This window comes from Protomyctophum parallelum (genome assembly GCF_964188405.1).
Source record: "Protomyctophum parallelum genome assembly, chromosome: 12".
In the NCBI taxonomy this organism is placed as follows: domain Eukaryota; kingdom Metazoa; phylum Chordata; class Actinopteri; order Myctophiformes; family Myctophidae; genus Protomyctophum; species Protomyctophum parallelum.
Window position 1 is genome coordinate 44,278,010 of NC_139712.1, and position 27,027 is coordinate 44,305,036.

The following is a 27,027-nucleotide window of genomic DNA, read 5'->3' on the forward strand; positions in this document are numbered from 1 at the left end:
GATTATGTAATGACGTCATCTGGCACAGGGGACGGCACTGCATGGGTATAAAACCTAACAACTGGACACTGGATGGAGAAGGTGGGAGGGGGTTGTTGACGACAGTCATGAGGACTTGTTTAGACATACAACTGTTTTCATACTTTATGATGTTCTCTTCCTTCTCGGCTTTGTCTTCATCCTCTTCCTCTTCTTGTGAGTTCCAGGCACTGTTAAAACATGGAGGAATGTACAAGGCTGGAGATGTGCTTCTGGGTGGTTTGTTTCCATTCCACGTCTCCTCTGTGTTCCCTGAGCTGACGTTCACACAGTCCAAGGAACAGAAGCCCTCCTGCAGTCGGTGAGTATCACGAAGAAAACACCAACCTTGTTTTGATGTATAGAAACATGATTAGTTGATGTGTATATTTCTACAAAGATATAGGCTGTCGGGTGGAAACCTTCTCAGAACATGTATTTGGATGGATCTAGGATAGTTACATTTTTTTGTCACACTGTAGTATGAAAAAGTAAGTAATTTATTAAACAGAACGATTAAATATGGAGATACAAGGTTTCTGCCCGACAGCAATGATATTCAAGGCTACAGTGTAATTGTGTGTGTTAGTTTTTACATGTCGGTGTTCAGAATGGCACAGACCATGGCTTTTGCCATCACTGAGATCAACAGAGACCCCAGCCTGCTCCCCAATGTGACTCTGGGATACAGTATCTATGACACCTGCTTTACGGTTGGAGTTGCAGTCCCTGCAGCATTGTCACTGATCAGTGGGAGAGAGGAGCAGTTTACACTGGATCAGAGCTGTGTTGGGTCTCCTCCAGTACTTGGAATTGTGGGTCCTAGTACCTCAAAAAGTTCTATTACCCTCTCTAGAATATTAGGTGTATACAGAGTGCCCATGGTAAGTTTCCTATCCCCTTTCATCATAGCCTATTTTATTTTATTTTGCTTACTTGTCTATTTACAAATCTATAATATGATAAATCTTAAATGTGGTCTTTTTGCCGTTTGAAAGACATAGAACATGATCGTTGCTGTCAAGAAGAAACCTTGTGTCTCCATATTTCAACTTGTAATGTTTTTTAATGCCCTATTTCATTATGCTAGTGTTAGAGAAAAGTATCAAACACAGCCGATGTTCTGAGCTTGTAGGCTGCTATTTTTCTTTCTCATTCTGTCTTTATTTTTTCCCCCCTTTGTTTTAAGAGAAAGTGGTAAGTAACTGCCCTTGACCTGTGTTTTACAGGTCTGTTGGTTCATGGTACAGCATCAATCACCTCTGTACAATTAGAGCCTGTCCTCAAAGACAAGGCAGGTAAACTAAACAGACCTACAGATGTGCCATTCCAACTCTTCACACTTTACTGATCTTTTCTTGAAGGTTTCTGAAAATGCATGTTTTACCTACAGGTTTAATTCACTGATTAGCCTAATGTTAATGCTACTGCTTTGATACTAAAAAGAAGTGTCCAGCAGAGGAACAATATCTATTCAGGATCATTTACATATAACACATTGACAATGCCCCCTTACTGAACTGTTCTGTTTCTGACAATGCACTGACAATCTACTGAACTATTCTGTTTCTGACAATGCACTGACAATCTACTGAACTGTTCTGTTTCTGACAATGCACTGACAATCTACTGAACTGTTCTGTTTCTGACAATGCACTGACAATCTACTGAACTGTTATGTTTCTGACAATGCACTGACAATCTACTGAACTGTTCTGTTTCTGACAATGCACTGACAATATACTGAACTGTTCTGTTTCTGACAATGCACTGACAATCTACTGAACTGTTATGTTTCTGACAATGCACTGACAATCTACTGAACTGTTCTGTTTCTGACAATGCACTGCATTCTACTGAATTGCCAATGGCAGGACATGTAAAGTTCTCAAACAGCACATCCAAATCTCTCTGGCCAGCATCCTCTCCACAGTATTGGAAAGTATCATGTTTGTACATCTGGAAATGTTTGTCTTTACTGCAGATAACCAGTTCAGATTAAAAAAGAAACACGGCACAGTGTTATGCATTTCTGCAATTAAGGAAATGTCTGCCAGCTACAATATGTCCACTATCTTCCTATGCTAAATTTAAACTTATTGAGCTTTTGACAGGATAAACCAAACGGTTTCAGAAGCTGCTTGTGGCTAAGCACATTGTGCATATAAATGGATGATCTATCTAGTGAATTAAATAAGTGCAATACAGGCTGTCTTACAGGTAACTATCATTAATCACCTCATGTACGCTTATGACCTGGTCATTCTGAATGCACACAGTGTAGGGTTAAAAGCAGCTATTGAAAGTTATGGCCATGATCATGACAATCTTTCAGTGATAGGCCCGCCCCATGAAATCTTTTTTTTTTTTTTTTGTGAAAAGTCATGATGAAATATTGAAGAAGGGTAGCTCAAGTTGCCATGGATGTATTGCTGTACTTCAATATATTTTGATGAAAAATATTTGTTATTGAATATTTTACATGAATATTTTACATTTCTTACCTTTCTTTGTAGTTGTTACGTCTCCACCAAAGAGGTCCAGGTGTTATTTTGTGCAAAAGCTCCTTATAAGCCCTAAATTAATTGCATTGAATTGAATGGGAATTGAATGGGGCTATGGGGTGTTGTGCTAATTCGCTTATTTCCATCGCTCAACATTATAATTTCTTTGTATATATCCTCTCTTCATAATGTAAATAATATCCCAAGCGGCACACTTTACTACTTCTTTCGTTGGAAATAAGCTAATTTAGCATAACACCCCATAGCCCCATTCAATTCCCATTCAATGCAATGCAATTCATTGAGGGCTTATGGTAGGGAAAATAGCCAATAAGGAGTTTTTGCACAAAAAAACACCTGGACCTCTTTGGTGGGGACGTAACAACTACAAAGAAAGGTAAGAAAGATAAGAAAGCATTCTAGCATGGAATTCTCCTTTAAGGACATATAGGTGTATTCAATCTGCACTGTGATCATGGCAGGGTAGAAACAGCACAGGCTCTGCTTGCTTCTCCCCAAAGATTTTGCCCCCCTAAATTAAACCTGACGATCCCCTAGGGCAGGGCTACTCAACTTAAAATGGCTCAGGGGCCACTCCAAAAGTCCAAAGACCGCAAGCTAAAATGTCTGTATTATTTTGAAACATTTACAAATGTATTTTGGAACACACTACACAAGTCACGACTAGTCTAAAGATGAAGGAAACACAGAGTAAAAAGCCACATTTCCATCTATGAGGCCAAACCTCAATGAACAAAAACATTGTGATGACAATTTACAATTTAGACATTAAGCAAGAACAAAAAGCATCGCAATACATCACATACATAAAAAGTACTTATCATGAATCATACGTAAGCTAAGAACGTAACAGTGGAATATCTATATAATGGAACTATGTATGCTCTATAGTGCTATGTCTACATAAAAATGCTATAAGTCTACATAAAATGCTATCTATAGTCTACATAAAAAAATGTCGGGGCTAGGGCAAGTGCTAAGTGCCCTGATGGAGTCTGAAGAGGTGGGTTTTCAGACCACGGTGGAAGATTGGGAGTGAGGCTGCAGTTCTGATTGTAATGGGAAGTGCATTACATAGTTTTGGAGCCAGAAGCGTTTGGGACGTGTGGAGCGTTGTCCCGGCGTTTTTAGTGAAGGTACTTCCAGCTTCCCTGCGTTGGCTGATCTGAGCGCTCAGGATGGTTTGTCGGGTTCGATCAGACTTGCAAGATATGGGGTTGCCATACCTTTGCTTGCTTTGAATGCCAGCATCAGAGTTTTGTACTCTTGTGTGGGCAGCGAACGGGAGCCAATGGAGGGAGCAGAGAAGGTGGGAGACGTGGGATAATTTTGGCTGGTTGAAGACCAAAATGAGGCTTCATTCACAAAATGTGAAGAGAACATAATAATGAACAGATTATCACAGGTGATAAAGTAAGTGGTTAATACTAAATTGACATCGGGCCATACAACTTTTTACAATACAATAACTAAAATCTTGTGAAAATAACTAATATTATATTTTCATTGTTGGCCGCAGATACATTAAGCAGGGGACGCGGGTTGATTAGCACTGCCCTGAGGGTACCAGACGCACTGTTGAATACCTATGATCTAGTACATTACAGAATAGATATTTTGTATTTGTTTTTATTCTGTTTTTCCAGATAAGTTACTCGGCTGGTTGTTCCTGTCTGAGCGACCGGACTCAGTTCCCATCCTTCTTCAGAACAATGCCAAGTTTTGTCTTCCAGGTGAACTTCTATAACAATATATATAAACTTTATTACAGGCTCGTGGCCCACAAGGTAAGACACATATACGAGAATTAAAAAAAAAAAAAAAAAAAAAATACAGTACATTTACCCAGCCCCACAGGTTACTACTCTAGGCGAGGCACTCATGCCAGTGTCCTCTGATGGTAGAAGTGTACCTTACAATAGATGTGTTGGTATCTAATAGTTCATGTTTCACAAACTGGAATACTCAAACCCATGGGGTGGGCAACTTTGATGTAGAAGAGGGCCACCATATTTCGACACTCACTCCAGAAGGCCACTATATTTCTACACTCACTCCAGAGGGCCACTATATTTCTACACTCACTCCAGAGGGGCACTATATTTCTACACTCACTCCATAGGGCCACTATAGTTATACACTCACTCCAGAGGGCCACATTGCGTATACTGTTGGGTAGAAATATCTATATATATCTAGAAATATATATTTTTATTGGACGTAAAAAGACAATTGAAATTGTAATTATGCTACTAATATTGAACAAGATATAATTAAAGCGGGTCATGTTTGCATGTTGTAAACATTGTAACAGCTGAAATCAATAATATAACAGTATTACAATATTAACCTGCAGGCCACATAAGTGAACACGGGGGCCGCATGTGACCCCTCTGCCCCTCGGCCGCTGTTTGCTCATGTACTGTATGATCTAACCTAAGTACATTTCCGTCCATTCTTCATCCACTCAGGTGCGAGCTATGCTCCAGACTATGAGGTGGTTCGAGTGGACCTGGGTAGGACTGTTGTTCAGTGATGATGATGCTGGCCGTGACGCCGCACGATTGTTCCAGTCTGGCCTGGACCAGTCTGGTCTGGGTTGTGTGGCTTATTCAGAGGCTCTGCCCTTCCACAATGACCTGGATAAACTCCAGAGGATCGTCACTGTGATGAAGACGTCCACAGCTCGGGTGGTCATTATGTTTGGATACGGGCCCTATATGCATAATGTCTTGGATGAGGTTTGTGTTACGATCATAGACTGTAAAAAATATGGACAAAGCGTTCGCCGGGTCTAACATGAACGTAAAATGAAGCCTGTAATAATATGGTAATTCCTGATGTAAGTCGCCATCTTTCTAGATCCGTTTGGTACCAGCTGGCCATTGGCTGGCTCCGTTTTGGACCAGCTGGCCATTGGCTGCCCAGACAACGAGGCGGGACTTCCCCCCTTCTTCTCCGTTGGTTTTTATTTTGACTCGAGTGGGAGGGGAATCCCGATCATAGACTGTAACGGTAGCCACGCCCCTCAGAACATACGCGATGTTTTTTTTTCTTTATGGTCATTTTTTTAATTAATGGGACCATAATTTTCCAAAAAGAATATTATGACATTAGAAATGAGACTTTAAACTAGTGACTGGAAGAAGAAAGTATTCATGACCATGTTTATTAAGGTAATACAGTCTAGGTGAAGTTGGGCCAAAATACATGGGCCTCTATGGAGCTATGGGGCTTTTTGGGTCCAGTCCAGCGCCACAACAGGCCATTATATGAACTACCGATTTCAAATGAGGCTTCACGAAATATCTGGCTGACTGCCCCCCTGGTTACGATACATCTGTGGAGGATGTTAATTTAGGGATTCGTAATTAGAATAATCTAAACTGAGAATGTATTGACATGCCTTTCATTTCTTTCGAAACGATGAACAGGTGGTTAAGCAGAATGTGACAGGTCTGCTATGGATCTTTTCTGCCACTTCAGTTTGGTGGGGATACGGTCTCAAGTATCCTCACTACCTGCCGTACCTGAGAGGCACCCTGGGTTTTGCCATCCGTCGTGGAGAGATACCAGGTTTGAAGGACTTCTTGTTAAAGATACGTCCTGACAATGACCATGAGGATAACATAGTAAGTATTTGTTTAATTGTATGTCTATAGTTACATGTCTCATTGAATTGAATATTGAGACACAGGACCACAATGGACACAAGCCATTATGACATTTTGTACCATAGTACAATTGTACCACTGTAGTATCTGCAAACTGTGAATGAAGTGAATAATAAAAAGGCCTACATTAATCAATTCATTGTATTTACAGGTATTCTCATGAATTAATTGTGTTCTTTCAGGTGAGGCAGTTTTGGGAACACACATTCCGGTGTAAATTTTCACCCCTTCCACCAGAGTGGGTGGACGCTGGTGGAAGGGTGTGTACTGGACAAGAGGACCTGGGAACGGCAGAAACTACACTGTTGGATGTGTCTGACCTCAGGACAGAGTATAATATATACAAGGCTGTGTATGCTCTGGCCCACGCCCTCCATGACATGCTGCAGTGTGTGCCAGGAAGAGGGCCTTTCCCTGGGCACAGCTGTGCCAGTTTGCAGACAATACAGCCATGGCAGGTGGGATATTCATTCAGTTAACCTGTAGGATTCTTTTTATTTATTGTTTATTTGCACATTTAAAAACACCACATTTGAAACAACATATTATTGGGTTGTTCAGGTGAGACTTAGAAAACCCTGTGGGGTTTATAAAGTTAATCTCACATTTTTTTTAATAAATCATAAAAATCAAACGTGGATTATTTGGCAACATTAGTAATATAACAATGGATAGATGCACAGTATAAATGAAAAAATCACACCTTTGTGAACTGAGTGGTGCAACTCCCCCCCCCCCCCCCCCCTCTCTCTCTCTCTCTCTCTCTCTCTCTCTCTCTCTCTCTCTTTCATTAGCAGGCAACAGTGCAGCACTATCTCCCTCTCTGTTTCTGGCAAACAGCGCCCCTACTGGTACTAATAGTCATTCTGGTGCTCATGGCCACATAGGTACACACGGACATTGCTGGTTGTAGGAGTGGTTGCACCACTCAAAAATACATATTAGTAGAAAATAATGTATGTGTAGTGTGTATAGGTGTCACGGTGTGAATCAAGAGGGTTAGGACCCAGACGCAGGACAAAGGCAGAGAGGCAGAGCAGTCGAAATTGCAGGCGGTTTATTCACCAAAATCCATACACGAGGAGAACACAAGGTGTAACAAGAACACTGGGAGTCAAAGTCCTAGGAGTTCACTAGGAGCATAACACTAGTGACGTACAACAATGATCTGACAAAGAACTGAAAAAACTGAGTATAAATACACAGGGAAAACAGGGAACAGGTGGACATTAAGTTCTAATAATCAACCCTGGGATAGGCTGGGGAACTAACAGGACAAGGAGGAAACCAAGAGACAAAACGTAGTACAAAATAAGAGTACACAAGTGCAAAGGAAACTCCAACTGGAACTAAGACACAACTGGGATGTATCAGTAAAAGGTGCATGGGCAAGTGCAATAGAGGACACTCTTGTACGAACTGGGTTACATGACAGTTTTCTAAATAACAGGGTTGTAAACATCTCCATGGTTAAAGACACACTTTATAGTTTATTTCAGAACAAATGGTCACAGGACATATTGTACAAACCAAAGTTGAGAACATTTGTTACGATAAAAAGCTGTTACGCTAGTGAAAAGTATGTTTGTGCCCCATTATCCAAAAGACAAAGATCCCTATGTGCCCAACTTCGTTCTGGGATCTTGCCCTTGCACCTTGAGATTGGGAGGTATAGAGGAGTTACAGAAGAAGAACGTATTTGCACCTACTGTGATATAAATGATATTGAGAATGAGTTCCATTTTCTTTTCTATTGCCCGTTGTATCATGAGCTACGTCAAAAGTTATTTAACAGATGTAAAAATATAGATCTGATGTGGTTAGGTGATGCAGAGCGACTGAGATGGATTTTCGAACAAAATATATTTGCATTAGCAGAATATATAGAGAAAGCTTGGGACATACGGACAAAGAAAACTTATGTGATGTATTTTATTTTATTTTATGATAATGCTTATTTCTGTTTTTGTTTTGATCAAATACTTTGTGTAACTTCTGTGTGGGAAGTGAACGTGATATTGTTTATTTATGTTGTTGGTGTCTTATAATCCCGTAAGGGATGGGTCTTAACGACGCTAACAAGACTACTCGCCCCATTTCTGTTTTCCTCCCAGAATTTTCCCCAGTGAGGGGTGGGAGATGCTGGACAGCAGACGGCTGGACTTTGAATTTTTCTAACTATAAACTTTCATGACAGCAGAACAGCCTAAGTACAAATATAATTTATGAAAAGCTACTACAGTGAAGTCTGTTCACAGAAGTTGTTGTAGGATATGTGGGGATTATCTGACGAGGTACCATTTGAGGGGGCAAAACCTTACATATACTAAATAAAACTAAATTGTTTATAGGTTCAATATAAGTAAAATAATATAGCCTTTCCACAGGAGTATCTTTTTATATTTTTCCAAAAAGAATACAAACAGCCAATAGCATATTACAAAGTTATCCCCATCAGTGGGGAAAATTCCGGGAGGAAAAATGGGCAAGCACCGGGGCGAGTAGTCCAGTATTCTTAACGACAAGACACGAAAATAAAAAATAATTAATTCATTCATTCATTCATTCATTCACAAGGAAAACAATATAACAAAATCATAGGAAAATAGTAAGGTAATTAAAGCACTAACTAAATACAGAACGTGTCACGGAACGTGCTGCAGGCCTTAAGTATAGGGGGCAGGTGGTAATTACATGTTCTTCTGAATGTGGTATTTTAAATAGTCTTCCTCACTCCTAATGCTCAACAAATGTGGGTGACATTATGAATATGGTTTTGTTGAAAGGCAATGCATAATGTAAGGGGTAGAGCACATGTTTTAGTAATGAGGCTGGTGGCGGAAGATAGCAACTCAGCAACAGGAACACCCCTTGCACAATGCTTAAATCCCCAAATAGTGTGTAGCGTGACTTGGGCACATAATAGGACCCTTAAGTATGTTTTTAACGTCTCTTGCTCTTCATGATTCTGCTCATCACCATTTCTAGCTTCTCTATTACCTGGAAAAGGTCAACTTCACCACATCTGGTGGTGATCGTGTATACTTTGATGAGAATGGTGATGCTTTACCAATCTTTGATGTATTGAACTGGGCGTGGCTCCCTGATGGAAGCACAAATATTCACAACGTAGGTGTGGTCAAGATGACAGCCTCCGGAGATGAAGAACTCACCCTCGATGAAGAAAGAATCTTCTGGAACTTTCAATCCGCAAAAGTAATTTCAGCTTTCTAAAATGTTTAATTGAGCTCATGATGTGAATGAAATTTATATTTAAACTGACTATTTTTACTTTCCTCTGCAGCCTCCTCGGTCGGTGTGCAGTGAGAGCTGTTCTCCTGGAACCCGTGTGGCCAGAAGGAAAGGAGAACCTGTCTGCTGCTACGACTGCATTGCTTGTTCTGAGGGAGAGTTCAGCAATGAGACAGGTAGGGTTACATAATGTAGCTACAGTATATGTACAGAAGGTTATAAGAAGATAAGTGTCTGTCCCTTTAATCTTGTACTATTTGTTAGACTCTACAGAGTGCACCGTGTGTCCAGAGGACTTCTGGTCCAGTCCCCAGCGTGACCACTGTGTCCCTAAGAGCATTGAGTTCCTGTCCTACCATGAGGCCCTGGGGATCTCCATAACAACCATGTCATTGCTAGGAACATTTGTCTGTGCTATTGTCCTGGGGATCTTTGTTTATCATAAAGAGACGCCAATGGTCCGCGCCAACAACTCAGAACTCAGCTTCCAACTCTTGATTTCACTCAAACTATGTTTCTTGTGCTCACTCTTGTTCATTGGTCGTCCCAGACTCTGGACTTGTCAGCTGAGGCATGCAATATTTGGGATCAGCTTTGTGCTGTGTGTCTCCTGCATCCTGGTAAAGACTATGGTGGTGCTGGCTGTGTTCACGGCCTCCAAGCCTGGTGGTGCAGACATCATTAAGTGGTTTGGTCCTATGCAGCAGAGAGGAACAGTTCTGATTCTTACTTCAATCCAGGCAATAATCTGCACAGCCTGGCTTGTGTCTGCCTCACCAACTCCTCATAAAAACACACAATACTATTCTGAAAAGATAGTCTATGAGTGCAATGTTGGATCAACAGTTGGTTTTGCGGTGTTACTAGGTTATATTGGCTTACTAGCACTCCTCAGTTTCCTCCTAGCATTCATGGTAAGGAATCTTCCAGACAACTTCAATGAAGCTAAGTTAATTACTTTCAGCATGTTGATCTTCTGTGCCGTGTGGATAGCCTTCATACCAGCATATATCAGCTCTCCAGGCAAATATGCCGATGTAGTGGAGGTGTTTGCTATTTTAGCATCTAGTTTGGGCATTTTGGTGGCGCTGTTTGGACCAAAGTGTTATATAATCATTTTGAAACCTGAGAGAAACACTAAGAAGTCCATCATGGGTCATGCCACGAAGACGTAGAAGCAGACATTTTTAACCAATCAACTGCTCGTGACGGAACGTTCCGCCAGTTGGAATCCAAACGGCTACTGCTATTGGCCTAACGTTCCGTCTGATAAGCTTTATTATTGATACCAAACCGGATCGCTGATTTCTTCTTTTTTGCATGGCCTTTCCTTCTTTAGTGATCCTATACCGGATTGCGCATCCTCGCTGCCGTTCACCTCCCTTTATACAGGCTGACTAAAAAGCTAACTCGAAATCTACGGAGCTCTCCACACAATCAGCACACATATCAGCCTCACATCACATCAACTGTTGATAGTCGGTACATGTGTTGTTATGGCCATATATCTGGTCATTGATTTACATATTTAATACCAATCATAAATTATGCACTGATTTTTTTCAACATGGAAACAATTGAAGATGATGCAAAAAAAAATGTGATTATCTTAAATCATTGCGATTAGGCAATTATTTAATTCATAAATGTGAAGATTGAACATTGGTCATAGGTGATTTTTGTAACAATGAACAATGAACTTTACACACACACACACACACACACTCCTACACCACATGCTGCCTTTACCCCCCCCTCTCCTCAACCCCCCCCCCCCCCCCCCCCCTCCCATACCCGCAATCCTGCTGTCCGGCTGTGCCTCCTTTTTTCCTACGCTCACGCAGCCCCTCCAATCCTGAGGAGTGGCGTGAGGGTAGTGGTTTTTTGATTGATGCCCAGACCTAAAACCCACCTTGCCCCCCACCCAAGTACATTCTGTGCCTGCACAATACAACTAAAATTGTAATATGATGTGATGTCTCCATTGCCCCCTGCCTCCCTCTCTGTCATTACCCCCCACCCAAATTCTGCCTCCCCCCACCCCCCTATCCTTTTTCTTTTATTTTCTGAAGATGCAAGTAGGCCGGGCGCAGCGCACGCTTGCGACCAGCAGCAATAACGTTGGTCTGACTGATGTATTTATATGTGTTTCAAGCCTTATGACCTGCTGTAAAACCTTTTGCCCTTCGGGGACACTAATAAACAACCTTGAACCCTGAACCTTGACGTCATCATCCTAGCCGAGACTGTATTCACCAACCCGGCCCCTTCCATCCTGGTCAGTGCAACTACAACAGCACAGGCAGTAGCCAGCAATGACCCCCCTCCCCCCACCCCAGTCAGTGAAGCTATTCATGCTATACATGCTATTAACATAACAAAGACCTGTGCAGAAAATGCTGGCCCTGCCAACACCTTTCACATACCACCCCCAAAATATCTCCTTGTGGGAGACTCTCTTGTAAGACATGTAGCCATCCCAGATTGCATCACATATTCATTCTCTGGTGCAAAAATCAAGGACTTGCATACACACATCCCAGATATATTCTTCAGCATCACCACTCAATCCATACTGTCATTGTCCATGTCAGATTTAATGATATAAAATCAAGATCAAGTACAAAAAGACTATGAGACACTAGCCAACTTCATCAAAATGCATTTTCTCAGGCTTAATCCCAACCCTCAGCAAGCGCTCCAAAATATTCAGTTGCCTCATCAGTTCAGATAACTGGATTAAAAATGTCTGTGTTGCCTGTGGGTATGGCTATTGGCTACATATTCAGTTTGGAAAAACCCCAGCTATTTCACGATAACGTTCACTTAAATTATAAAGGGAAAAAGGTACTGTCCACAAACATCACCATGAGTCTACCTTGAGTCTACATCACCTTGAGTCTACATGACACCAGTCACCAACAACCAATCCCCCCCCCCCTCCACACTGCCATTTCCCCCCACCACAAATTACCATGGCCCCCTCTGTTATCCCCGTTTTAACCCACCGGCCCCGTAACATTGGGCACCTACATCATGTAGGCCTATCCTATATCCCTGTTCATATTAGGACCAGACTCTCTTACTCACTCAACCTCACTCCACGCACCATCACTCCATCAAACCTCAGCCACATTCCCTGTCTTCCCATAGCTCCAGCCATTAAGCCTGCTTTATTTAAAATGGCCCTAATTAATGCTAGGTCTGTTTGCAATAAGCCCTTCATTATAAGAGACTTTTTCAACTCACATCACCTTCATTTTTTGTTTTTAACCGAGACCTGGTTAAAAGATAAAGATAACATCACAGTGAACAAGCTTTGTCCTGCTGCCTGTAACATTGTAAACTCCCCCAGATCCTCCTCCAGCCGTGGAGACGGTTTAGCTGCTGTATTTTCTAAACAGTTTGCCTGCCGCTCGGTGGATATTGACACTTTTAAGACTTTCGAGGCACTCCTGCTAAGGATTGGTTCTGCTAACCCTCTCTTTGTATTATTGTGCTACCGCCCACCAGGCTCTAAAAGTGAATTTTTAACGGAAGACACACGACCATGGTCATACACTGGACCTAGTTTTTACACTGGGCCTGAACCTTGATGCCCTTCGCCTTGGCGAGGTTATTTATCACTAACCACAAATATATTCTTTTTAATATAGATTTTATTGCTGAGACCCGACATATCAAACGTTCAATCCGCTCTCGCTACCTCAACAACTCTTCCTCCGAAAGGTTTTCCTTGGTTTTAGCTGACCTTACTAACGATTGTATTCCCCCAACTGACACCAATGATCTTGTCGCTCATTTTAATAACCTTTGCTCGTCTGCCCTAGATTCAGTCGCCCCCATTAAAATAAAAAATAAATGCACCGGTGCAGCCAACTCATCCCCTTGGATAAATGAAGACATCTGCACCCTTAAACGGGACTGTAGAAAGGTAGAGCTGTGGAAAAAATCCAAAGAGACAGCCCATTTCATGAAGGAACTCATGTCTACTTTCAATCAGAAGGTTGAAGATGTAAGAACCGCATATTTTTCTAATCTAATTAACATCAACACTCTCAAACTCTTGGAAAAGGTGGTCTGCAATCAACTCCTGCACTTTCTAAATTCCAACAATACTTTTGATAAATTTCAGTCCGGCTTCCGCCAGAAGCACAGCACAGAGACGGCACTCCTCAGGGTTTCTAGCGACATTCTCATGAGGACAGACGCCGGGGAATGTTCTGTGCTGCTGCTGTTAGACCTAAGCGCGGCGTTCGATACAATTGACCACTCCATACTCCTTGATCGGCTCCATCAGTGGGTGGGATTAACTGGGGTAGCCTTAGAATGGTTCTCCTCCTATTTGTCAGAGCGAAGTGTGGTTGTCGCGGTTGACAGTTACGCTTCTTCCTCAGCTCCCTTGACCTGTGGGGTCCCCCAGGGTTCCATTCTTGGCCCAATCCTTTTCTCCCTCTATATGCTCCACCTAAGCTCCCTCATCAATAGTTTTGAAGGCATCTCTTATCATTGTTACGCTGACGATACCCAGTTATATCTTTCCTTTAAGCAAAATGACCCCAGCAAACTCATAATCATGCACAACTGTTTAACCGGCATAAAAAATGATTGGCCCTGATATCAGCTCAAACCCCATTCGACAGTCCCTCGGCTCACTGGCAGATAACGTCAAACCCACGGCAAAGAACCTGGTTGTATTCTTTTTTTTTTCTTTTCTTCTTTTCTTTTTATATATATTTTTTATCCCACGATTTTGTAACCCATTTTTCACACCTGTGTCAATCATCTAATGTGATTGACCCACCCTCCACCCTCCACCAACCTAGTCACCCTCCACCCTCCACCAACCTAGTCCCCCATATATGGGGGACAAGGGGAGAGCAACCGACTTGAACTCATGCTTCCTTCATGCCTGAGTGTCCAAATTGCTCCTTTACACCTGACGGGGGGAGTTTCCCTGGTTGGCCTTTCGCCAACCCCGCCTTCGGGAATGGGCACTGATGACGCGGAGAAGGAAACACGCCGCTAGCAACCACAGCGTCCCGAGCGGGAATCGAACCCAGGACCTTCTAGCTGTGAGGCGACAGCACTACCAACTGTGCCACCGTGCCCCCTCCTGGGTGTATTCTTTGATAATAAAATTAACCTCAACTTCCACGTCAAAAAGGTCACCCAGTCCTGCTTTTATCATCTACACAACATTACTAAAATAAAGCCAATTCTCACGCCCCCGGATCTTGAAAAAATCATGCATGCATTCATATCTTCCCGCCTTGATTACTGTAACGGATTCTACACAATGCTAAGCCACTCCTCATTATCCAGACTCCAATTAGTACAGAACACTGCAGCCAGAATCCTCACCAACACTAACCGTAGAGCACACATAACCCCGGTGTTAGCTGGACTGCATTGGTTACCCATCAAGGCCAGAGTAGATTTTAAAATCCTTTTAACCACTTTTAAGGCACTTCATGGACTGGCCCCACTGTACATCCTCGACCTTTTAACTCCTAAGGATAGTATGAGACCCCTCAGGTCCTCGGATAAAGAACTTAAAAAAATCCCAGTGACCAAGTTAAAGACAAAAGGTGATAGGGCCTTTGCAGTGGTTGCCCTTACATTGTGGAATGCTCTGCCCTTGCCTCTGAGAAACTCCAAGTCAGTTGACATTTTTAAAAGCAGTTTAAAAACGTTTTAATTCCGTAAATAATTTCTCCATGTTGTCACTTGATTTCCTCTGCAGGTCTGTTTGTTTTGTCTCCATTTTAAATCTATGAGTATTGATTATGATGTACTTATGCATGTATGTATATATGTGTATGTGTATATGTGTACATTTACATGTGTATATGTATGTATGTACGTGTTTGTGTATATATATATGTATATATAATATATTTATTGCATTATTTTACTACTATGTTTGTGGTTTTATATTGTGTCACTGTTCAGCACTTTGTAACCTTGTTTCGAAAAGTACTTACTTACTTACTTACTATTAACACACCTGTACGACCTCAGGCGTCTTAATGGTACTGTATAGGCCTATTAACACACCTGTACGCCCTCAGGCGTCTTACTGGTACTGTATAGGCCTATACACAAATGAGTTGAAATACACCAACAAAGAGTTCTCTATCATAAAGTACGCTGATGACATGACCTTGGTTGCCTGCCTGCAGGACGTTTCCAGTCCCTCCTACTCCCAGCACATCGACCGTATTGCCACCTGGTTTGACCTTTGTAAAAACAAGCTCACCCAGGTAGTCAACCAGGCAAGTAAGATCATTGGAGACTAACCATTGCAACTTCAGGATATATATACAACCGCTCCATAACCAAAAAAGCAATTCAGATTTACAATGTCTACCCACCCTCTTCGCTCTGAATTTGACTTGCTGTCATCGGGCAGGAGGCTTAGGGCAAAATTAGCTAAAAAGAAGGGTTACAAAACTTTGTTTGTGCCAACTGCAGTGGACATTTTAAATAAGAATGTTTAAAAAAAATGTTTTCAAAATGTTTAAATAGTTCACCTAATCCCCACTGTTGCTGTGTTTATGTGAATGCATTTTATATAGTATTTGAATGCATCTGTGTAACGCACACACACACACACACACACACACACACACACACACACACACACACACACACACACACACACTGCAGGTCACATAGCCTAGCCTAGTGTCTGCACAAACACACACTATACCCACACAAACATGTCATGTCACATCATTGTAGACAGGGAAACTGGACATCAGGATTAAAGGCATTAAACTTACGCTATTGACAGTCTTGTCAAATAAACAATAAACGATAAGATCAGCTAACTTGCCAAGGCATTGAACCATGTGATATTTAATTGGTGTTATTGCAATGTTTCAACCTTGTGTTATTTAATTTGCCTCTAGGCCTGGGTTAATTAAATAACATCATTGTTTGTGCGTGCGTGCGTGCGTGCGTGCGTGCGTGCGTGCGCGCGTGCGTGCGCGCGTGCATGCCTGCCTGCCTGTGTGCATGACATCACTCGACTAAGGGACTGTCATTTGGGACACAACTGGTGAGTTGAAGATGCCTTGGGCTTTACTCTTGTTTTCCCTCACACTTCAGTGGTAATCAGGAGTGGCCACCTGAGAAGTGGGGGAGGACTGACCACTGCTCTGATTAACAACTTCAGAGCTGAACAGTTTTTATGGTGCCCACATTGTCCAGGTGCCACTGACCGGCAACCTGCCACTGACGAGCAACCTGCCTCTCTCTAGGTCTTCCTCAGACGAGCCCTCCATCGTTTCTTCCAGTCACCCCGGTTTTCCATACATCTGGCCAGCTCGTTGTTGTTGCACATGTTAATGTGGGACGTCGTCGTGACTCGTGACCGGTGCCCGTGAGTTGGTTCCCACAGCACTAGTTTACTGGCTGGCAGCTCTTGGTGTCTTTGGCAGTGTCCTGCTAAAGTCTCATTCTCCTGGCTGCTAGTTTCTGGCTCACCCTTAGCATTCCATCATACAGATTCTTGTTGGTAACATGTGTGCTCTTACTGATGTTAAGTACTGCACGCAGCATTCATGGTGTAGCACCCGTCTAGAGACTTCTGCAGAGTTGGCTTCAGGCTTCAGGGTCCAGCACTCACTGCCGTATAGGAGAACAGACTCTACCGTTGTGTAGAAGAAGCTGAGTTTGGTTTGACACTGACCACCAACCTACCACTGACCACCAACCTGCCACTGACCACCAACCTGTCACTAACCACCACTGACCACCAACCTGCCACTGACCACCACTGACCACCAACCTGCCACTGACCACCAACCTGCCACTAACCACCACTGACCACTGCGGTATCTTTCCAGCGTAGGCCTATGTCGTATAATTTCTATAAGTGAACTTACTAACTAAATCAATATGCCACTAAGTCAAGATAAGCTATTTTTAACTAGAGCATAATGGCTCTCTCTCTCTCTCAAAATATAAGAGACAGGGAGCATTTACATTTCACACGTGAAAACAAAGGGTCATTGTTTACAACCCTTTGAAGCACGGTCCCCTGGCGGGCGGAGCCATTTGCTAACTGGTAGTTTAATTCCACTGGTTCACACTGTTCTTAATTCATTTCATTTAGAGTGTTCAGTTTTACTTTATAGTTCCGTAACATTTCCTAACTACAAGTGTTTCCATTTTTATATACTTTTAAGGTATGATTAACCATGTTCATAAGTTGTTTAAAGGTTACGTTTAAGTTTTGTTAAGTTTCATTATAACTAGTTATCATCTAAGGATTATCATCTAAAGCAGCCCTCTTCTCCTAGGTCCCGCCTCTCTCTCCAACCGGAAAGGGATTTTATCATTGGTCAAGAGTCAGTAAACGCCTACCTTATGTTGGGGAGAGGGTGGGACTAGTACAGGATATATAAACAGAAACTGTAACTCATTTGGGGGTTCTGGATCCGGTTAACTCATTTTCTCGGCTCGAGTATACTGTGTGTTGTTAATCCAGGGACCACGAAGGATTTCCTTTGTCTTTGCTTTGACTGTTGGACTGCTTTTTAATAAAAAATAAAGCTGCCTCTTCGTAACCTCATCACATCGATATCCTGTTCTTCGCTTTGTCCACCGCCGTACGCTGGAAAGATACCGCACCACCAACCTGCCACTGACCACCAACCTGCCACTGACCACCAACCTGCCACTAACCACCACTGACCACCAACCTGCCACTGACCACCAACCAGCCACTGACCGCCAACCTGCCACTAACCACCACTGGCCACAAACCTGCCTCCGGAGATGAAGACAGAATCTTCTGGAACTTTCAATCCGCAAAAGTAATTTCAGCTTCCTAAAATGTTTAATTGAGCTTATGATGTGAATGAAATTTATATTTAAACTGACTATTTTTACATTCCTCTGCAGCCTCCTCGGTCGGTGTGCAGTGAGAGCTGTTCTCCTGGAACCCGTGTGGCCAGAAGGAAAGGAGAACCTGTCTGCTGCTACGACTGCATTGCTTGTTCTGAGGGAGAGTTCAGCAATGAGACAGGTAGGGTTACATAATGTAGCTACATTATGTACAGAAGGTTATAAGAAGATACGTGTCTGTCCCTTTAATCTTGTCCTATTTGTTAGACTCTACAGAGTGCACCGTGTGTCCAGAGGACTTCTGGTCCAGTCCCCAGCGTGACCACTGTGTCCCTAAGAGCATTGAGTTCCTGGCCTACCATGAGTCCCTGGGGATCTCCTTAACAACCATCTCATTGCTAGGAACATTTGTCTGTGCTATTGTCCTGGGGATCTTTGTTTATCATAAAGAGACGCCCATGGTTCGCGCCAACAACTCAGAACTCAGCTTCCAACTCTTGCTTTCACTCAAACTATGTTTCTTGTGCTCACTCTTGTTCATTGGTCGTCCCAGACTCTGGACTTGTCAGCTTAGGCATGCAATATTTGGGATCAGCTTTGTGCTGTGTGTCTCCTGCATCCTGGTAAAGACTATGGTGGTGCTGGCTGTGTTCACGGCCTCCAAGCCTGGTGGTGCAGACATCATTAAGTGGTTTGGTCCTATGCAGCAGAGAGGAACAGTTCTGATTCTTACTTCAATCCAGGCAATAATCTGCACAGCCTGGCTTGTGTCTGCATCACCAACTCCTCATAAAAACACACAATACTATTCTGAAAAGATAGTCTATGAGTGCAATGTTGGTGATCAACAGTTGGTTTTGCGGCGTTACTAGGTTATATTGGCTTACTAGCACTCCTCAGTTTCCTCCTAGCATTCATGGTAAGGAATCTTCCAGACAACTTCAATGAAGCTAACTTAATTACTTTCAGCATGTTGATCTTCTGTGCCGTGTGGATAGCCTTCATACCAGCATATATCAGCTCTCCAGGCAAATATGCCGATGTAGTGGAGGTGTTTGCTAATTTAGCATCTAGTTTGGGCATTTTGGTGGCACTGTTTGGACCAAAGTGTTATCTAATCATTTTGAAACCTGAGAGAAACACTAAGCAGTCCATCATGGGTCATGCCACCAAGACGTAGAAGCAGACATTTTTAACGTTCCGTCTGATAAGCTTTATTATTGATACCAAACCGGATCGCTGATTTCTTCTTTGTTGCATGGCCTTCCCTTCTGTAGTGATCCTAGACCAGATCGCGCATCCTCACTGCCGTTCACCTCCCTTTATACAGGCTGACTAAAAAGCTAACTCAAAATCTACGGAGCTCTCCACACTGCGCAAAAAACATGGAATACAGCTGCTATTACAGGAAACTGCCATGGTTTGGATAAAACACGCAATGTTCGGAGGTCTTTGCTGATTATCTGGTGATCTACATGGGAACATTGGCGCTTTCTATAGCAAGGATGGCTTCATTTTAGCTTGGCTCTGCGTCCACCAGGTGGCAGTAGATGGGTTAAATTCACATTATGTGTATTTTATTACAATACGTGTATTGGATATACAGTATATACAGTATATATATATATATATATATATATATATATATATATATATATATATATATATTGCTGATAACCTTGTTAGTAAAATAGTCTGTTTTCTACCATATTAAACTACATCTAGTCAAAGATACAAACATCTATTATCAGTGATAAAGGAGAAGTTGATTACCCTCCCTCAAAGACTGTTTGTTGATGTTAGAGCTATATTGACAATAAACCATGTGCACCTCTCCATTATCTGTGGGTCAAAATAGAAAATACTATGTATAGTAAGAGGCAAATTATGTATCGGTAGCATTACTTTGTGAAGGCCTCTGGTTTCAATGGGTTAAAGCTGCTTTGATTAATATTTTCAAAAACATATTTCAAAACATACAAGAGATATTATTATAATAAAAAAGTAAAGACGGTTAGGACATACACGGTTTCCACCCGGCAGTCTGGATATGTAGATTTAGTTGGTTGTCATGTGGTCTTTAAGGCTCAGTCCTTGTACAGCCGGCCCGCTTTTACCACGCCCCCAGAGTGGCTGGCCAACATTAAAACCATGCTACCCTTCTGGCCAAAGCTGGAACTTCAGGACGTTCATGGAGGTGGACGGACGTTCAGTGACGTCATGACGCAAACGTTTAAATCAAATCTCATCAAATCATATCAAACTTTATTTCTAGAGCACATTTACAAAGACCAGAAGGTCAACCGAAGTGCTTTACACGATCATGAAACAGGCATACAATCAACACAAACAGCATAGTAAAACAACATCAAAGCAACAGAAATATTACACAGGTTAATTAGGTCAAACATCATTGAAAGCCAGGGAGAAGAGATGGGTTTTAAGTAAAGACGTAAAGGCCTCTAAGGAGTGGGCAGATTTATAGGGGATTCACTGAGAGGGACTCATTGGAACCGTTTCCGAATATGGTTGCCTGGTCCCCGATGGCCATGATTCACATTGCCCGAGATTCAACAGCGCACCTGGGTACACTTGCATAACACACTTAGATCCTCCAGGTGGCGGTGTGCTTGATGGCTGGCGCGCACGGACACTGACCATCAACTCTGTGACATTGTCTCCAATAAATCCCGACACACTGCATTGCATTGCATTGCCTCTTTGGCTCTTTGCCGTTATACTACTTCACTGTCAACCTGGCTGCTATTCACCGTGTCAGTCAGTTCTGTGCTACCAGTGTCGTGTTTGACATTAGTTTGCTATGCTACTTTAGCATTATTATTATTTTGTTTTACTTTGGAAACTATGCCAAGCAAAGCCCAAGAGCCACGTGTAGTCCGCAGAAGAAGATCAGCACGTACTGCGGTGCTGCGCTATACGCGTACAGTGCGCTATACGTATACAGTGTAGGCACTCACGCACGCACGCACACACGCACACACATCCAAATTTGTATTAATTTCCTACTGTACTGTGTACTGAGGCTGTAGCTGTACACATATCCGCCTCACATCACATCAACTGTTTATAGTCGGTACATGTGTTGTTATGGCCATATATCTGGTCATTGATTTACATATTTAATACCAAGCATACATTATGCACTGATTTGGAAATTTTTCAACATGGAAACAATTGATGATTATGCAAAGATGATTGTGATTATCTTAAATAATTGCGATTAGGCGATTATTTAATTAATTAATGTGAAGATTGAACATTGATCATAGGTGATTTTTGTTTACGTTTTTCATTAATTTGTAATGACATTGACATGACTCACATGCTGATGCCGTTTAGCTATAATGACTTAATAAATCATAGTGTATAGAACAAGTACTTGTCTTGCTTTTTATTGTGTTTATATTCTATTACTTAGCCATTGAGTTCTCACAGATGTGTACCCAGGTAGTGTATGCTATTTTATACAAGCTGTAATCCTTGTTGATAATCATGAGCTGTGGGCAGTTCAGAAACCCGTCCACCAGTGACATCATCGATGGGGAATCCAAGCTAATAGAAACTGCAGGCTTTCTAATCGAGAAAAGTTGAAATGTGACAATGGAAGCCATCGTTCTCACGATAATAATAATCAAAAGTATTGTTTAAAAAAAAATCTGCCTAACAAAGATGTCAATGGTTCGAAGTTCACTATGGAATTGTGCGTTTTTTGTCTGTCAGTGTACTCAAAATCCCCATACATGGGGAAATCCTCCATATATTCTGCCCAGGTCTTGTGACATCACTATGACATCATCAGGTATGATAGTAAATCAGGATCATATAGTAAATGCGACCTGCTGTCGCAAATAAGCCCATATATGGAGATCCCTGATGTCATCAATATTAATATATGGATATATGTCAGAACCTGACATTCAATATGTTGATCCTTGACCATCCGTCCTTCCTCTTCGATATCTCCCTTTTGACTGATACAGTACCTGTCCATTTAAACTCTAGAAGGGCCTGCCCCAAATTAATTAGTGCAGCCGGCAGCCGGTGAAAACTAGAGTTCTAAACAGGTCCGAAAATTAAGTCCCGGCCCTTTGAACTGTCCCTCCCCTCATCAAACCCTGTACCCTGTACACACCTGTACTCCCTCAGGTGTCTTACTGGTACTGTATAGACCTATTAACACACCTGTACGCCCTCAGGTGTCTTTCTGGTACTGTATAGGCCTATTAACACACCTGTACACCCTCAGGTGTCTATACTGGTACTGTATAGGCCTATTAACAATTTACAATGTGAAGTTACCATTTCAGTGTTCTGTTCTGTCCGTTCTGTTCTCAATACAAATCAATTCAGGGCTTTATTGGCAGCATGAGAAAACATTGCGAGTCAAAAGGCAACCGAATGAAGTGCGGTGGCGCCACCTAGTGGCTATCTTCTTTTTGAGTGGTTGCCACTCTAACTTTATTGGATAAAATACATATAGTCAATTAGACAAGCCTAAAAAATACAGTATGTCCGTGTCCTTTTTATGGACTTCTCCTCTGCTTTGAATACGGTCCATCCCCGTCTTCTCCTAAAACGCCTGTGTGACCTGAACGTCAGTAGTAATGTCATTCTGTGGATTAGGGAGTTTCTGAGAGAGAGACCCCAACGAGTCTGTATTAATAACACTCTGTCTGACTGCCTTGTCCTAAACACTGGCGTTCCACAAGGGTGCGTTTTATCACTTCTGTTATTTTCCCTATACACAAATGAGTTGAAATACACCAACAAAGAGTTCTCTATCATAACGTACGCTGATGACATGGCCTTGGTTGGACGTTTCCAGTCCCTCCTACTCCCAGCACATCGACCACCACATCGGCCACCTGGTTTGACCTTAATGTCACTAAGACCAAGGAGCTGTGTTTGGGAGGGGGGGCAGGAGCAGAGGGTCCAGTCTGTTACTATGAGTGGGGAGGAAGTGGAGCAGGTCAGTGACTTTAAATATCTGGGAATGACCATAGACAATAAATTCACCTTTCAGACCAATGCAGATAACATCTACAACTAGATAAAGTGCCCATCGGCACAGGTCTCCACCAGGGCAGGTCAGGTTGTGGCCTCCTGGTGGCGCTATAATAGGCCAATGTGAAAAGGGTGCCATTTCTTCTTGCCTTGGATGGCAATTGGATGATTTGAGGCTTTTCGTTCAAAACGGGCCAATCCTGCAAACGTTGAAAGCCAATGTTAGCCAATTAGGATGGAAAATTATATATCGGACAGATCCGTCTTGAACACATGACTATAAAGATAGTGTGTAAGCCAATCAGTGTAGAATCTGAGAAATCCAACAGACTTGTCTTGATCACATGACTACAGAGATCATGTGGACCGATTTGCGTGAGCTCTGGATGAAATCTGTGCGACTAACATAAGCAATTTGTTTTACAGAAATCAGCTTCATGGTGGCACTATAACCGGCAGTTGTGGCGGGATGCAGGGACAATGTTTTTCCATGGCCTCTAGGGAGTGCGCATACATAAGTTGTATACAGATCGATGCAGTTATAGCTAAAAACAGGAATAGGCCTGACACCAACCACCAACCTGACACTGACCACCAACCTGCCACTGACCACCAACCTGCCACTAACCACCACTGACCACCAACCTGCCACTGACCACCACTGACCACCAACCTGCCACTGACCACCAACTTGCCACTAACCACCACTGACCACCAACCTGCCACTGACCACCAACCTGCCACTGACCACCAACATGCCACTAACCACCACTGACCACAAACCTGCCACTGACCACCACTGACCACCAACCTGCCACTGACCACCAACTTGCCACTAACCACCACTGACCACCAACCTGCCACTGACCACCAACCTGCCACTGACCACCAACCTGCCACTAACCACCACTGACCACCAACCTGACACTGAACACCAACCTGTCACTGACCACCACTGACCACCAACCTGCCACTGACCACCAACCTGCCACTAACCACCACTCACCACTAACCTGCCACTGACCACCAACCTGCCACTGACCACCAACCTGCCACTAACCCCCACTGACCACCAACCTGACACTGACCACCAACCTGCCACTGACCACCACTGACCACCAACCTGCCACTAACCACCAACCTGCCACTGACCACCAACCTGCCACTAACCACCAACCTGCCACTGACCACCAACCTGACACTGACCACCAACCTGACACTGACCACCACTGACCACCAACCTGACACTGACCACCAACCTGACACTGACCAACACTGACCACCAAACTGACACTGACCACCAACCTGACACTGACCACCACTGACCACTAACCTGCCATTGACTAAGGCGACATGTTGCGAACCGATTTGCAAGTTTATTGCGGATCTCATTGTCTCTCGTAACGTACAAAAGTATTGGCATCAAAATGTACTTAATGTACCAAAAGTATAAGTAGCCTACTCATTATAATAGAATATGGCCCATTTCAAATGTCTAAAAATCTATCTAGATATCTAGAAAATCTAGCTATCTAGAAAATAGCTGATCTACAAGCTCACAATGCGTCGCAATCGGCTATTTTCAAATGGCCGGAATGTATAAAAGGCTAAAGGTTAATGTATGTTTTGTAATAATCAAAATCTACAAAGTAACTAAAGTTTCCAAATAAATGTAGAGGAGTAAAAGTACAATATTGGGATTTGAGATGTAGTGGAGTAGAAGTAAAAGCATTGGAAATGACAAATGGTCAAATACAAATACCTCAACATTGAACTTAAGTACAGTACTTCAGTAACTCTACTTTGTTACTTTCCACCACTGATACCTATGTATGTTAAACCCTGCCTCTGTGTGTGCCTAAAAGCCCAGATCAGTGTTGTGAAAGATTACGTAATGTCGTCATCTGGCACAGGGGACGGCACTGCATGGGTATAAAACCTAACAACTGGACACTGGATGGAGAAGGTGGGAGGGGGTTGTTAGACAGAGGAGGACAGTCATGACGGCTTCTTTAGACATACAACTGTTTTCATACTTGATGATGTTCGCTTCCTTCTCTCCTTTGTCTTCATCCTCTTCCTCTTCTTGTGAGTTCCAGGCACCGTTAAAACATGGAGGAATGTACAAGGCTGGAGATGTGCTTCTGGGTGGTTTGTTTCCATTCCACGTCTCCTCTGTGTTCCCTGAGCTGACGTTCACACAGTCCAAGGAACAGAATCCCTCCTGCAGTCGGTGAGTATCACGAAGACAACACCAACCTTGTTTTTATGTATAGAAACATGATTAGTTGATATATAGATATAGGCTGTCGGGTGGAAACCTTCTCAAAACATGTGTTTGGATGGATCTAGGGTAGTTATTATTTAGTAACAAGCACTCTTCAAAAATAGAACACATTTTTTTGTCACACTGTAGTATGAAAAAGTAAGTAATTTATTAAACAGAACGTTTAAATATGGAGATACAAGGTTTCTGCCCGACAGCAATGATATTCAAGGCTACAGTGTAATTGTGTGTGTTAGTTTTTTAATGAGGGCGTTCAGATGGGCACAGACCATGGCTTTTGCCATCACTGAGATCAACAGAGACCCCAGCCTGCTCCCCAATGTGACTCTGGGATACAGTATCTATGACACCTGTTTAACGCTTGGAGTTGCAGTCCCTGCAGCATTGTCACTGATCAGTGGGAGAGACGAGCAGTTTACACTGGATCAGAGCTGTGTTGGGTCTCCTCCAGTACTTGGAATTGTGGGTCCTAGTACCTCAAAAAGTTCTGTTACCATCTCTAGAATATTAGGTGTATACAAAGTGCCCATGGTAAGCTTCCTATCCCCTTTCACAATAGCCTATTTTATTTAATTTTGCTTACTTGGCTATTTGCAAATCTATAATATGATAAATATAAAATGTTGTCTTTTTGGAGTTTGAAAGACATAATCGTTGCTGTCGAGAAGAAACCTTGTGTCTCCATATTTCAATTGTAATGCTTTTTTAATGCCCTATTTCTTCCTTATGCTAGTGTTAGACAAAAGTATCAAACACAGCCGATCAACAAGGTCACAGTGTGACATGTTCTGAGTTTGTAGTCTGCCATTTTTCTTTCTTGTACTGAACTGTTCTGTTTCTGACAATGCACTGCATTCTACTGAATTGCCAATGGCAGGACATGTAAAGTTCTCAAACAGCACATCCAAATCTCTCTGGCCAGCATCCTCTCCATAGTATTGGAAATAATCATGTTTGTACATCTGGAAATGTTTGTCTTTACTGCAGATAACCAGTTCAGATTAAAAAAGAAATCCGGCACAGTGCAATTCTTGCAATTAAGGAAATGATTGCCAGCTACAGTATTTCCACTATCTTCTTATGCTAAATTGAAACTTCTTGAGCTTTTGACAGGATAAACCAAACTGTTTCAGAAGCTGGTTGTGGCATATCTAAGCACATTGTGCAGAGAACAGGGTAAGATGAACCACTTTTTGCTTAAGTTGTCCTGGAAGCAAGGCAAAATGAGATGGCAGTCAAATCTAATGATCTACCCATATTTCAGGATGTCTTCTATCAATTGAAATGATGAGTAAGCATCTATGACAAAGGGCCATGAAAATATGACCTTTTAAAAAAAAGTGGTCATGTGGCTCAACTTGCCCCAGGTAAGGGGTAAGTTGATCCA

The 27,027-nt window shown here is 42.5% G+C and overlaps 1 protein-coding gene across 1 annotated transcript; it reads left to right on the forward strand.

The window, feature by feature from the left end:
* Positions 1-227: 227 nt before the first annotated feature.
* LOC310868130 (extracellular calcium-sensing receptor-like) lies at positions 228-26,379 on the forward strand (the record flags this gene model as incomplete). The annotated part of the gene is made up of 24 exons (XM_083778391.1): positions 228-340; positions 629-731; positions 4,190-4,330; positions 5,015-5,306; positions 6,030-6,175; positions 6,400-6,675; positions 9,206-9,433; positions 9,522-9,645; positions 9,734-10,640; positions 12,825-12,937; positions 13,300-13,484; positions 13,605-13,827; positions 15,566-15,747; positions 18,386-18,509; positions 18,596-18,789; positions 18,958-19,071; positions 20,414-20,540; positions 21,768-21,796; positions 22,496-22,556; positions 23,175-23,318; positions 25,219-25,283; positions 25,453-25,586; positions 25,898-26,090; positions 26,374-26,379. The coding sequence occupies 24 exons, from the start codon at positions 228-230 to the stop codon at positions 26,377-26,379; spliced, it is 4,224 nt and encodes a 1,407-aa protein (XP_083634517.1).
* Positions 26,380-27,027: the final 648 nt, after the last annotated feature.